Source organism: Anthonomus grandis, chromosome 11 (assembly GCF_022605725.1).
Source record: "Anthonomus grandis grandis chromosome 11, icAntGran1.3, whole genome shotgun sequence".
In the NCBI taxonomy this organism is placed as follows: Eukaryota; Metazoa; Arthropoda; class Insecta; order Coleoptera; family Curculionidae; genus Anthonomus; species Anthonomus grandis.
This window is the reverse complement of record NC_065556.1, coordinates 20,121,048-20,133,660: the sequence shown is the minus strand read 5'-3', so window position 1 is coordinate 20,133,660 and position 12,613 is coordinate 20,121,048. Positions and strand designations below refer to the sequence as shown.

Genomic DNA, 12,613 nt, shown 5'->3' with positions numbered 1-12,613 from the left:
TTAAATATTTATAACAAACGGGTAACAAATCATTATAATGTGAACGAACCGTGGATTAACAAAAACAATACAGAAAGCGCGAGTAAACTATTCGGAAATGAGAGGCTGACTTTTGATAGTAAAATTATTTTATTTAAGCAGGCAAAGGGGTTTCAGTCTTAACACCATCTTCAATACTATTTTTTAATGGACATTCTTCGTTGTTAAAGAAACAAAATTCCTATTTAAATCAAACCCAAAAACCTCTAATTCTAAACTGTTTTGAGCAATGTTTAGTGTTAATGATGTATGATGTGATAGTGACGAATAAGTGTATGAATATACGACACACGTAAAAAGTTAGCGGAACAGTAGTCTACCTAATAAACAGGGTAGTCGGTAGTGAATGCGCCAAAAAGCAATTCTAGGTTAAACTCGTGAAAATATGACTCAGTAAAATGTCGCTCATAAATAAGATACAGAGTGTTAAAATTCAATTTTCGAATCGACGATGTTTCTTAAAATGTACAACAAAACATGTGGTGTATGCACGCTGAAGCTCTACCGCATAATTCAGTTGCAGTTTTTTAGATGAATGGTTGCTTCACTGATGGTTTGGTCGTGGCAGTGAATTTCCTTGGCCTCCGCGTAGGCCAGATCTTAATCCTTTGGCTTTTTTCTTTTGGGGTTATATGAAGTCTTTAGTTTACACAGTAGAAATCTGTACACAAACGCGACTATTGCAAAAAATTCATGATTCTACCAATTTTATAAGAAAGGATTAGGAAAATGACTGGTGAATGGTGGTTCCGCATTTGTTTGTGTTTTCCATTAGTTTATTCGTTATTAATAATATCTCAATTTAGTGTTAAACTATTTTTTAACTGTGCAACAGAATATTTATATACAAATATTTCGAAAATGCTTTGTTTCAACAAAATAAATGTACTTTCCTTTTTTACTTCAAAATCATCATTCTATCAGTTACTTTAATAAAAAAATAATAAAAACGGTACTAGTAAGAAAGTCATGGCATGAAACAGCGGGCAAAGATGGTGTAACTAGCGCTTTTTAAAAAAAATCATATTACTCATCCCCAAAAACCTCCGATCCCCCGTTTTTATCTTTACCCCGTTTTTTATTTATTTGTCGATATGTAAAAAACAACTTGAGCTATAGAGATATTTTAATTATTAGCGACATTTTACTAAGGCATATTTGGCTTAACATCGATATTTTCACGAGTTTTTCATTACCGACCACTCTGAACAAGGAGTCTTCGCCGCTAGGACGACAATTCAATTCTGGTGCAATTTTTAAATCGAAATAGATACAGTGTAAATAAATGTCTTAAGTCAGTTGACTATTTTTGCACATCGAGTGTTTTAATTCACACCTAAATGAACAGTAAGAACGTTACACTATATAGAAGTTTGTTTATTTCAAATTTATTCACTGAAAATGGTCTCTGAGGCGAAACCGTTTTGCCTATGTTGTTCAAAATACAAAAACCAGCTTTTTACTTCCAAAAGTTGTCTACTTTTCTTGAATATGCTTCCTCTTTTAACAAACTATTTGGTTAAGAACAATTTATGCCCAAAAAACTTGAAAAGTGTCCGGTGACAAATTTAAACTATATTCACACAATATCCATTAACTACTAAGTCACATGCCATTCCCAAAAAATGTCCCTTAATAAATTTGGTCATTTCTCCAGCCCTCAACTATGACTCATAAGTGAACACTAAAACTAGAATTATCAGAAACTAGGATTTGATATTCGATTTCCGGTTGGTCCTCGGGCTAGCTGATCTTGTGCCGTTTGTTCAGATGATCGGATGGGCTTACGCAGCCCAATTTTTGACTAGACATGGAATTGCAAATGTTGTCGCCGCTGGTGCCGTATACGCTCAAACTGTTTTGCATCACGTCCTGCTTCTACATTAAAATTAATCATTTACATCAATAATATAATAAAAACTCTTAATTATACACGTTCGGCGGTTGAAAAATTTTGAATATGATTTTTGCGTAATGTGTAAGAAGGAGACGGAATAGACCGAGAACAAACTTGGTTCCACCAGTCCGGTTAAAGTTCGGTTGCAATTCCTCGCATACCTATGTACGTGTTAGCCGATCATGTTTACAATTTATTTCAACCTTTGGTACGAAGACGGATACAGTAATAAAATAAAAATGGTTTTCACTGTTGATCAAAAGATTAATATCATTAAATGGTATTGTCATGCGGATAGTGCAGAAGAAGTTGTCGGCCGTTTTATATTTGCATATCCTGATCAGCAAGTCCCTACTGCTAAAACAATTTATAATATCTGGCATAAGTTTGAGCAGTCGGGATGTGTAAATCGGTGTGCAAAATGTTCTAGTGGCGATCAGGAACCTCGTCGAACATCTGACGCTAGGATTGAAAAGGAGGTCAAGGTGTGCGCTTTTGTGGAAGTAAGTGAACCTTGTTCTAGCTCCCAAATTTCTGAAGAACTTGATATTCCAAGTCGTACAGTGCGTGATATTTAGAAAAGAAATAAGTACAAAGCCTATAAAATTAAAAAAACTCAAGAAATTTTTCCAGAAGATCAAATAAAACGCTTGGAGTTTTGTGAAACCTTAAGAGAAAAAATTGATCAAAATGACGACTTCGCAAGTAATATTTTATTTACAGACGAGTCATCTTTTTCTCTTCTAGGTCGACATAATTCTTCAGTCGTGAGATATTGGTCTCGGGAAAATCTACATTCGAGTGTACCATTACGAACTCAATACCCGCAAAAGGTAAATGTTTGGGCTGGTATTTTAGCCAATCACCTTATAGGGCCTTTTTTTATTGATGGTACCTTAAACTCTGAGAGATATTTACTTTTATTGCAACAAAATATTATACCCGCTGTACGAAACTTGGATGTTAATTTTGAGGAAATTTGGTTTCAACAAGACGGATGTCCCGCTCCCAACGCTAGACAAGTGCAGGACTATTTAACAAACACTTTTCCTGAACGGCTTATTTCCACAAGAGGACCATACCATCGCCTCCGCGATCTCCAGATCTGACGCCTTGCGACTACTTATGGGGCTATTTGACGGAAATTCTTTACTAACACCGACATGAAAGAGTCGTTAATTTGGACGAATTGCGACTTAGAATTATTAATATTTCTAGGTCCATTACACCTGAAATGTGAGCCAATATACGTAGAGAATTTTACGAAAGGTTGGGATACTGTGAAGCCCAACAAGGAGGTGTATTTGAACACCTTATTAAATAATCCGTTTAATTAGAATTATTATTTTGTTTAAAAGTTATTTATCATTTTATTTTAGAATATTGTATTTGATTTTCACCAAAGGTTTTTAAGATTTGAGCATATTAAAGTTGTTTTTTTGACTTGCGATTATGAGCACGTTAAAAAACAACAGAAATTTTTATCTTTCGTGTGCGCGTAAAATTCCAATACTTGATTCGAGGCTAACCTACCCATCTCCAAGCGCTTGCTAAACATCACTGCGAGCAAGCCGAAATTAAATTCACATTGCGAGCGGTACGGAGAATCGGCGTCGTTATCGGTGGGAGGTTACCGATGCAGTCATTCTCTGTCTACTCTCTATCTATTAGGTCTAATACATTAAAACTCAATCCGTAAGATTCAACTCGCCAAACGTGTATATATAGTAGTATATAATAGTATAGGAGCATGTAATTTAACTAGATATTAATTTATTGCAGGCAAATTAATAGTAAGGCTTTTTGCTAGCAGTTTGTACGGAGCTCATTAGTAAATAATCGAATAGAATTGTGAACAAAGACTTTCGAATATTTTTGAACGATTCCTCTAATTACGTCTGTTGCAATCTCTTTTTATTGCAAGGTAAATTATACTCATCTGACAGTAAATGATTCTGATCCTGCTCTGCTGCGCCGGATGTCACTTATTCAACATTTTGGCATCTTTTTTTACAATATTTGCACTGAGGAGCACTAATCCAATAAATTTTACATTTCATTCGTAAAAAAGTGGCTATTTTATACAGGACGTTAAAAAATGAGGTTTAAATTATTACAGTTCTTACAAGGCAATAATTGGCTTAATATAAATGGAACACCCTGTAGTTTATATCAGCAATAAATACGACAATGAATTTCCTGTGAATAACCCTGTATAGTGCCATTAGTGTCTATAACCAAACTGCAGAAACCATTGTGTCATTACAAAACTAAGAAAATGTGTAAAAAACTGAAACTTTTGTTGTAAAATAAATAAGTAATGCAAGCCATATATCTCAATATTTAATACGATTTACTATCTATATCCAACTTATTAAGGATTAAGTATTGTAATTTTTTTTTCTTTTCAGATATACTTATGTTTTATTTAAAAGATGTAGGCCCTGGTACCAGTTTTTGTAATTTATTTTAGGGTCATTAATAACGTTTTGTAAAAAAAAATCTGTCGGATCACTTAAAGTCTGTTTTTGTATTACTTACAATTCCTTCCAATATAACTGCTATAGGAACGACTCCGGTGGCTTCCGCCACCTGATGCTCGATGAGGTAAAACATATATTCGTCATAAAGTAATCGTATTAAGTGAAACGACCCAAAACTGGCAGCCGATCTTAAAGTTAGATCTCTTATGACCATCGAGCTAAAAAAGTGCAAATCCGAGTAAGAAAAAACACTTTAAAAAACATAATTTTACCTGTAAAAGCTCCATTTCAACAAAAACTGTCTGGCCGCTTTAGAAAAACTCGGTCTGCCTTCGTACGGTTTCAGGGCACTTTTCACCACATTCTTCAACCAAGAGGCCCACTGTTCCAGCGAGTTTTGTTGCTGCAAAGTAAGTTTGAAGTCATTCTCGAATTGGGAAACTAGATCGCTGTCACATTGGCAAACCTGAAATGAAAAAGAAATCAAACAAAACATAAGATTTTCCTAAGAGTAGGACGAAAAAACATAAGACAGGATATAAATCAATACAATTTTAAATTAAGTTACTTAGTCTTATGGTAGGAACCTTTGGTGTGACACACAAATCACAAGACAGTTTTACCAGTAACCAAAACTCTTTATTTTACTCTCGACATGTGATTACGATGCGACAACGATGTTGGAATTTTCGGGAGAACATTGAAACTAATCTAAAACTACTTACAAGTGCCTTATATACCAAAGATGTAACTAATAGAGCGACACACTAACTAAACTATAGAATTGACTATAAGGCATTGGACCCTAATCTCTTTTAAGATTTCTTTTTTGAATATTGCTAAACTTTCGTATGCATCTAATTTTCTATTGTTAGTAACTGGATTAAGTAATTTTTAAGTTGTCTATCCCTGCAAAGTGAAAAGTATTTAAAACATATTCAGTTAAACTTGTCTTCTCAACTCTTCCATATTTCACATGAGCTACGTGTTTTTTTAAATCTGACATAAATAATTGATCTTCTTGTTTATCCTATGTACTTTTTATCACAATCGTTGCAATTAATCTCATAGATCTTCTGGGTTTCCTAAAAGATTTCATAACTTGGCCGAACTTTGATAAACCATTCTTAGAACTAAGTTTTTGAAGACCCTATTAAAGCCTCTTGTCATAACTCAAAGTCAACATTTGTCAAAGTCAGCATAACCCTTATGCTAAAGATTCATGATTCTTTAATTTTTTTGTATTAACTTAGCATTTCAGACAAAGTAAATGCTTTTATTGTAGTTTAAGGACTCAAAGTATCGTAGTTGACGGGTAATATCGAGAACTACTCTTAAATTGACAAACTTTCATAACTTCTTCGTCTTTGGGTCTTCTTCTTCAAATAAAAATTAATTTTTAAAATATTTGTTTTTAATTCTTGCGTCATATATTATATTGTGACTTTCTGTGAAAAGAAATCATTCAAACTTTTTTAATAATGTGACACTAAAATAAATTTGAAATAAAAATATACAAACAGTATATATTTATGTACGGTGGGGTTGTCAGTCAGGTAAAAACTAAGCCACAGTGAATTAAAAATCTGTATTACCATACCACAGACAATACGGAAAACAGAACTACGATTTGAATAAAACTTAAAAATATCGAAAAACGGAAAATCAGATTTAAATGAGTTATAAAATAAAATGACAGAACCCAAATAAAAATAGAATTATGTAAGAGAAAGGACAATTAGTATTAAAGTTAAAGGAAGTTTGTGTATATGGGGTTGTTACTATTTCAATTGATCAAGTTTAACCGGTCTGAGTTAATTTTTATTTTTTTGTCAATTTGAAATTCTTATAAATCATCCAGTTCTTATGGTTAAATTCTGCTGTTCTCCGAATTAGAAAAACTGTGATTAGATATTTGTAAATGTAGACCAAACCCAGATTTACATAATTATTAGGTTTAGAAATGGGTTCTTCAATTCTTGTCTCGATTTTTCTAGTGGTTTTACCGATGTAAGTGGCAGCACAGTCTTGAAAATCTACCTTATATGCCACGCTTTTAGGATTTTTTGTTTGTTATTAATTAAAGTTGACGAAATTTTTATGCTGCGGGCTTTGTTAGTTAATATTTTGGAAACATGATGTAAAGGCCAATGATGTGAGAGCCAATATGAGACAGTGACAAATAAGTATTTAGAGGTTTTCTTGGTCGTGAATTTTTAATTTGGGGGTAAGCAATAAGTAAATTGGTTTTGTTTTTGTGCTTTTTTATTTAATGTTCAACCGTTTCGACATTATAACCTAGGTTTTTAGTTCCAGGTAGTTGAAGAAATAAAACAATATGTAACTTCTACTCCATGAAAAAAAAATGCCTTTTTATTATTTTTAATTATCTGGATTGTCTTTTTGCCACCTACAAAGAGAATGTAATTTTTCAACTGCCTGGCACAAATACTTTAATTTGACTTAATTTCCAAGCAGTTAATGATTTTTTTTTAAATCAACTTCCCGAAAGAAGGAATTATGATGATGGACTAAAAATGTTATAAAATATAATAAAATATACAGTACCTAATATAGACTTACATTTCTAATTTATTTTCTCAATGACTCATCCCTTGACAAACAGCTTAATTAGAAGGGCCATAAATACATTATTAAAATTTAATTTGGTTCTCATACCATGATACAAAACAACTTTAACTCTTTGAAGTACACGTAGGGACAAAATTTAATCCACCTACAATTGTTTTTTTCCCAGTAATGTACGTCGGTTTATTTATTATACCGTCTGACTATATGATCATCTAAGCCTTACAGATTAAGCGTATAAAGTGCAGATGTCGCTTGTGCCTAGTGATTCAAGTGGTTATTCGTTTGTTTATGTTTTGTTGTTGCACGTTTCGTTCTAAAAAGGGTAAGATATTTTTGTTCTTTTTTTAAGTTTTATTGTTTTTTTTTTGTTAAAAATATTTGATATACTTTTTATATAACTGTTTTATACTAAATAACTTGAAATTATTGAGTTACTTACTTCTATATTATGTATTTTTAACTATGGGTTAAATTTTGTCCCACCATACAAGTAAGGTTTTTTTTAGGTAGGAGCAAAATATGGCAAGTGACCGATTTCCAGAACCACTACCTTTTAAGCTTATTGGTTTGACCGAAAAGGATCTTTATAACGAAATTGAGAATATTGAAAATTCGGACAGTGAATTTGTACGCATTCCATCGGATATCGACTCGGATAATGATAGTTGTAATGGAAATGATGTAGACGAGCCAGAAATCGCAAATAATTTATCAGAACCGGATAATATGGTAATATCATCATCTGATGAAGAACCGGAGGAATGGGACCCTTATTCCTTAAGACCTTATTCCACTGAGCGAATTAAAAACATTATTCAAAATACAGTGGAGTAAGAATAATAAAACGGTTCCACCTGTCCAATTTATGGAATACTCAGGACTAGCCCAAGTCATAAAGGAACTAGATAGGGTGACACCATATAATATTTTTGATTTCAGACAAAATTGTCCAACATATGGACAAAACAAAAGTTTAAGCCCACCGATAGTGTAGAAATGCGTACATTTATTGATATAAACTTACTAATGGGTATCAAAAAGCTGCCGTCATATCGGGATTACTGGAGTACAGATCCAATTTTACATGATCCCTATATTAGTAGACTAATAACTGTCCATGGCTTTGGTTGGCTCCTAAGTAATGTACATCTTAATGACAACAACTTCATGCCCAACCGAAATTCCGATAATTTTGATAAATTATATAAGGTAAGACCATTTTTAGAAATGTTGAAATCCAATTTTCAAGCCTGTCTGCATCCTCACGAATTTTTATCAGTGGACGAGTCTATGATAAAGTTTAAAGGCCGATCTACGATGAAACAATACATGCCTGCAAAGCCAGTAAAGAGAGGCTATAAAGTGTGGATGATAGCTACTGGATATTGATGGGATTTTGAAATATATTGTGGCAAAACCGGTCCTGTTGCAGAAAAATATTTGGGTACCAAAGTAGTGCTTCAGATGAAACAAAATTTAAAACACAGGTATCATAAAGTTTTATTTGTTAACTTTTTTACAAATGTAGCCCTAATGAATCAACTGTATCAAGAAAAGTTATATGCCTGTGGTACTGTTAGACATACCAGAAAAAATATGCCCCAATTTCTGGAAGATAAAGCAATGCACAGAGGTGACTGTGACTGGTACGTGAGTTCTACAGGACTCTCTCAGCATTTAAATGGCGCGATAAAAGAACAGTTTACCTTCTTTCAAATTATCACAACCACCCAGTTAACAAAACTGAGGTGAAAAGGAAAGCGCAAGACGGCAGTGTAGAAAACATACCTTGCCCAATAGCGCTGACTGATTACAATAAACATATGAACTCAGTAAATAAATTTGACCAAATGAGGGCAGTTTACGGCCTCGACCGAAAAAACAAAAAATTGTGGCATAGAATCATGTTTTTCTTTATTGATGCTGCTGTTGTTAATGCTTACGTGCTTTACAAGTTATCTGAAGGGCCTAAAATGAACATGAAAGAATTTCGTTTGAATCTTATAGAGATCTAGTTACTGACAAATTGGTAACATCATTACAGGGTACCGAAAAACCATTACCAACTCCCATCAAAAAAAGGAAACCTTTCCAACCAGAAACGATTAGACTTACTCAAAGTACACATCAGCCAGTACAAACCAGTAGACGAAGATGTGCAGTCTGTAGTTCCAAGGAATTTGAACTATGCACAAACTTTCCCCTATGTTTGGGAAAGAACAAGTCTTGTTTTCAGTCCTACCATACAAAATAACTTTAGGCAGTGATATGGTGGGTCAAAATATGTACCATGGGTTTTAAAAAAAAAAAGCAACAAATTTGATATTTCTCAATGTTATATTTTATTTTAGAGCACCTTGAATTAGTTTTTATGTTTTTTTGTTATAAATAAGAATAAATGTCTTTTTGTACCACTTGGGTAAATTTTTACCATTTTTTCTGTACCTCAAAGAGTTAAAGATAAGCCCTTGCTATGGTATAAATTTTATGACCCACAGTATGTTTTATTTAAACCATTTTTTATGAGGCAGCAATGTTTACTTTTATGTAATGTATGCTGTTTATGTAAAATGAAATTTGCCTGATTATTAATAACTATTTGACTAATGATACTAATTTCCCTTTCGAAGTCTGTACTGTCTCTCACCCAGGAGCTTAGGGGTGGCCCCTAAGTGTAGTGTAAAGTGGTCAATGTTTATTAGGGTGGAGCGATATTTTTTATTTTTAAAAATTGACATGCCTGATACGTAGAAAGTTGTGTATTGCAAAAATAAGTAATTAGCCAAAAACTTAATTTTTTGGCTGAAGTCATTCTACCGCCCCACCCCTTTCATTCTAATTTCTGGAATATTGTCATTGGGGCGGTGGAAAGACTAATGTAATAATTTTTGTTCATAACAAAATAAAAATTTGTAATATCACAATACATCTTTTCCCCAGTCCGCCTTTTGGTAAAAAAAATAAATAATACAAAACATTATTTCGCACATGGCATGAGCGGCCATTAATCGGTTACTTATATTTATCCGAAGTGCAATTGAATGTCCAATTTTTGGTGCACCAAAAGACTTAGTTTGTTCGGTTTTACCTACTTTTTCCGATGTAATAAAGTTTTTTTTATGGATTCGACATAAGTTGGAAGAAAGTCAAGTTAATCGCAATCTTCTTGTATCCGCTGCAGAAGTTGTCGCTCAAAAAATAGAAGAGAGTCAGAGAGAGAGAGAAGAGAAGTCAGCAGAGAATTGTGGCGCTAATTAATAGAGTACCAGAAAAAAAAAGAAAAGATCTCCTGAAGCCATACCGACAAAGAAAAGACATTCCTTCGTATAAGTCCAAAATTGAAAATTTTGTAAAGGATAGCCAACGATTATTTGACGTTGCCGCATGCAAATGTGTTGACTTTCAAAAGTGTTCATGTTTAAAACCAAATAAGGTAAGAGTATGGGTAATTAATGTTTGTTTGTGTTGGTGACTCTTCAAATGTCAATATTTGTAGGTTCCTATAAATGAACGCCCATTCCTGCAAGATCAGAGGTCGGACAGAAAAATGATGATTGGGTCTGTTGATTTTAAGGCTGTTCGACATCAACAAAAAAGAGAAAATAGGAGTCAAAAAGACAACATAGCGGAAAAGACAACATAGCGGAAAAGCCGAAACCGAGCACATCTTTTGACAGCAGTGATATTTTGCTGCTCGAAGGTCAACCTGATTTCGAAAGTGAGCAAGGTAAATATGATAACGATGAAGACAATCTTTCTCCCGAACTGCCACTATTTTCTGATAATCCAAGTACGTTAAACAGCAATCGTAATACTAGCAGTCTTTGCGTGTTGGCAAATACGTTAGACAGATACGCGGTGTCAGACAGACCAGGTGCAGCGATAACTTCAGCAGTGCTTCAATATTATGGAATTATTAGTAGCGAAGACTCCCAGAACATCATTGATCGTCATAAAGTCAGACGTGCAAGACAGAAAAAAAGACAAGAGCTACAAAAATCTTCAAAGACAGGTCTGTTGCGGGGTTTTTACTTCGATGGGCGTGGACAAAACATTAATATTTACGGACAATAGAAAAAGGACAGTAGTTAAGGAACATATAACTTTATTACAAGAACCAGGTTCAAACTCTATCGGTCATCTTTCCCCTGTTTCTGGAACTGCCTTAAGCATTTTGAATTCTTTGACTGAATTCTTAGATAACTCCTCAATTTCGCTCGACAGTTTAGAAACGGTTGGTTGCGACGGAACAAACATCAATGTGGGATCCAAGGGAGGAATTATTTCATTACTCGAAAGAAACATTAAGGGACCCCTGCAATGGTTTATTTGCCAGTTGCATACGAATGAGCTTCCTCTGCGACATATACTGCAATACCTTGACGGTGAAACAACTGGACCTCGAGCATTTCGTGGGCCTATAGGAAAGCTGTTAAACGATTGCGAAAAATTACCAAGCGTAGAATTTTCTATAATAGCGTGTGAATTACCTGATATTGATACTAACTTAGAGTTAAGTACTGATCAAAAATACCTTTATGAAATGTGTTTAGCTATTAAAAATGGTTACTGCTCCGAATCTCTCTTAAAACGTGACCCAGGCCGACTAGTCCATTCCCGATGGTTGACTACTGCAAACAGACTATTACGTTTATATGTAAGCACCGCAAATCCAACTCAAAACTTAATTACATTAGTAACATTCATAATTAAAGTGTATGGCCCTATGTGGTTTTTTATTAAAACGAAGCCTTCATGCATTCATGGTGCAAAACATATTTTCAAAACCATTCAATTATGCAATTATTTGTCAGATGACTTAAAAAAAATCATTCACAAAGTGATTAATAGGAATGGTTTTTTTGGACACCCGGAAAATATAATATTGTCTATGTTGTGGGATGATCGGAGATATATAAGGCAGCTAGCTTATTGCAGAATTTTGGCCAGGGCTAAAACACATCATAGTCAATTAAGACAACGAAATTTTGTCGTTCCAGATTTTAATTTTCAAGGTTCAGATTACTATGAGCTAGTAGACTGCCAACATGTAAGTTGGACTGAACCACCAATAACGTTTTCATTAACAGAAGTTGAGCTACAAGAAATAGTAAACGATCCAGAACATACCGCAATATCATATATTAAACATTACCCTTGCCACACACAAGCTGTGGAAAGAACCGTAAAACTGGTGACTGAGGTATCTACTACGGTTTGTGATTATGAAAGAAGAGATGGAGCAATAAAAAGTAAATTAGAGTCACGGTCCATTATGCCAAAATTTGAGACTAAAAAAGATTTTCCTTCAAAGTAGTGTTGCACAATTATTAGTATATTTTTTAAATAAATTTTTGCTTTACAAAACCATAATATGTGTATTTTTATTCTGGGTTATTTATAGGGATTTTGGTCGGTGAGTTGTTGGGATATGAAAAAAAAACATAAAACATCAAAAAACCTCTTATTCCCAAGCATATTCTTCCCAAAACCAGGTATCATGATACTTAAAAAAAATATTTATATATATGTAGACCCCCTGTGGCGGTGGAGAGGATGCTAGTAAAAAAAAATAAAAACAGCAAAAATCTCCTTAATCCTA

The 12,613-nt window shown here is 33.8% G+C and overlaps 1 protein-coding gene across 4 annotated transcripts in view; it reads right to left on the bottom strand.

Annotated features, from left to right (window-relative positions):
- Nucleotides 1-12,613, bottom strand: part of LOC126741972 (transcription factor RFX3) — a 64,574-nt gene continuing 51,961 nt past the window's right edge. For all 4 annotated transcript variants that reach the window (XM_050448468.1, XM_050448469.1, XM_050448470.1 and 1 more), the window contains 3 exons: nucleotides 4,692-4,885; nucleotides 4,478-4,637; nucleotides 1-1,917 (listed from right to left, as the gene is read on the bottom strand). In XM_050448468.1, coding sequence (XP_050304425.1) covers nucleotides 1,783-1,917; nucleotides 4,478-4,637; nucleotides 4,692-4,885 — 489 coding nt within the window. In that variant the 3' untranslated portion in view covers nucleotides 1-1,782. The remainder of the gene's footprint in view (nucleotides 1,918-4,477; nucleotides 4,638-4,691; nucleotides 4,886-12,613) is intronic.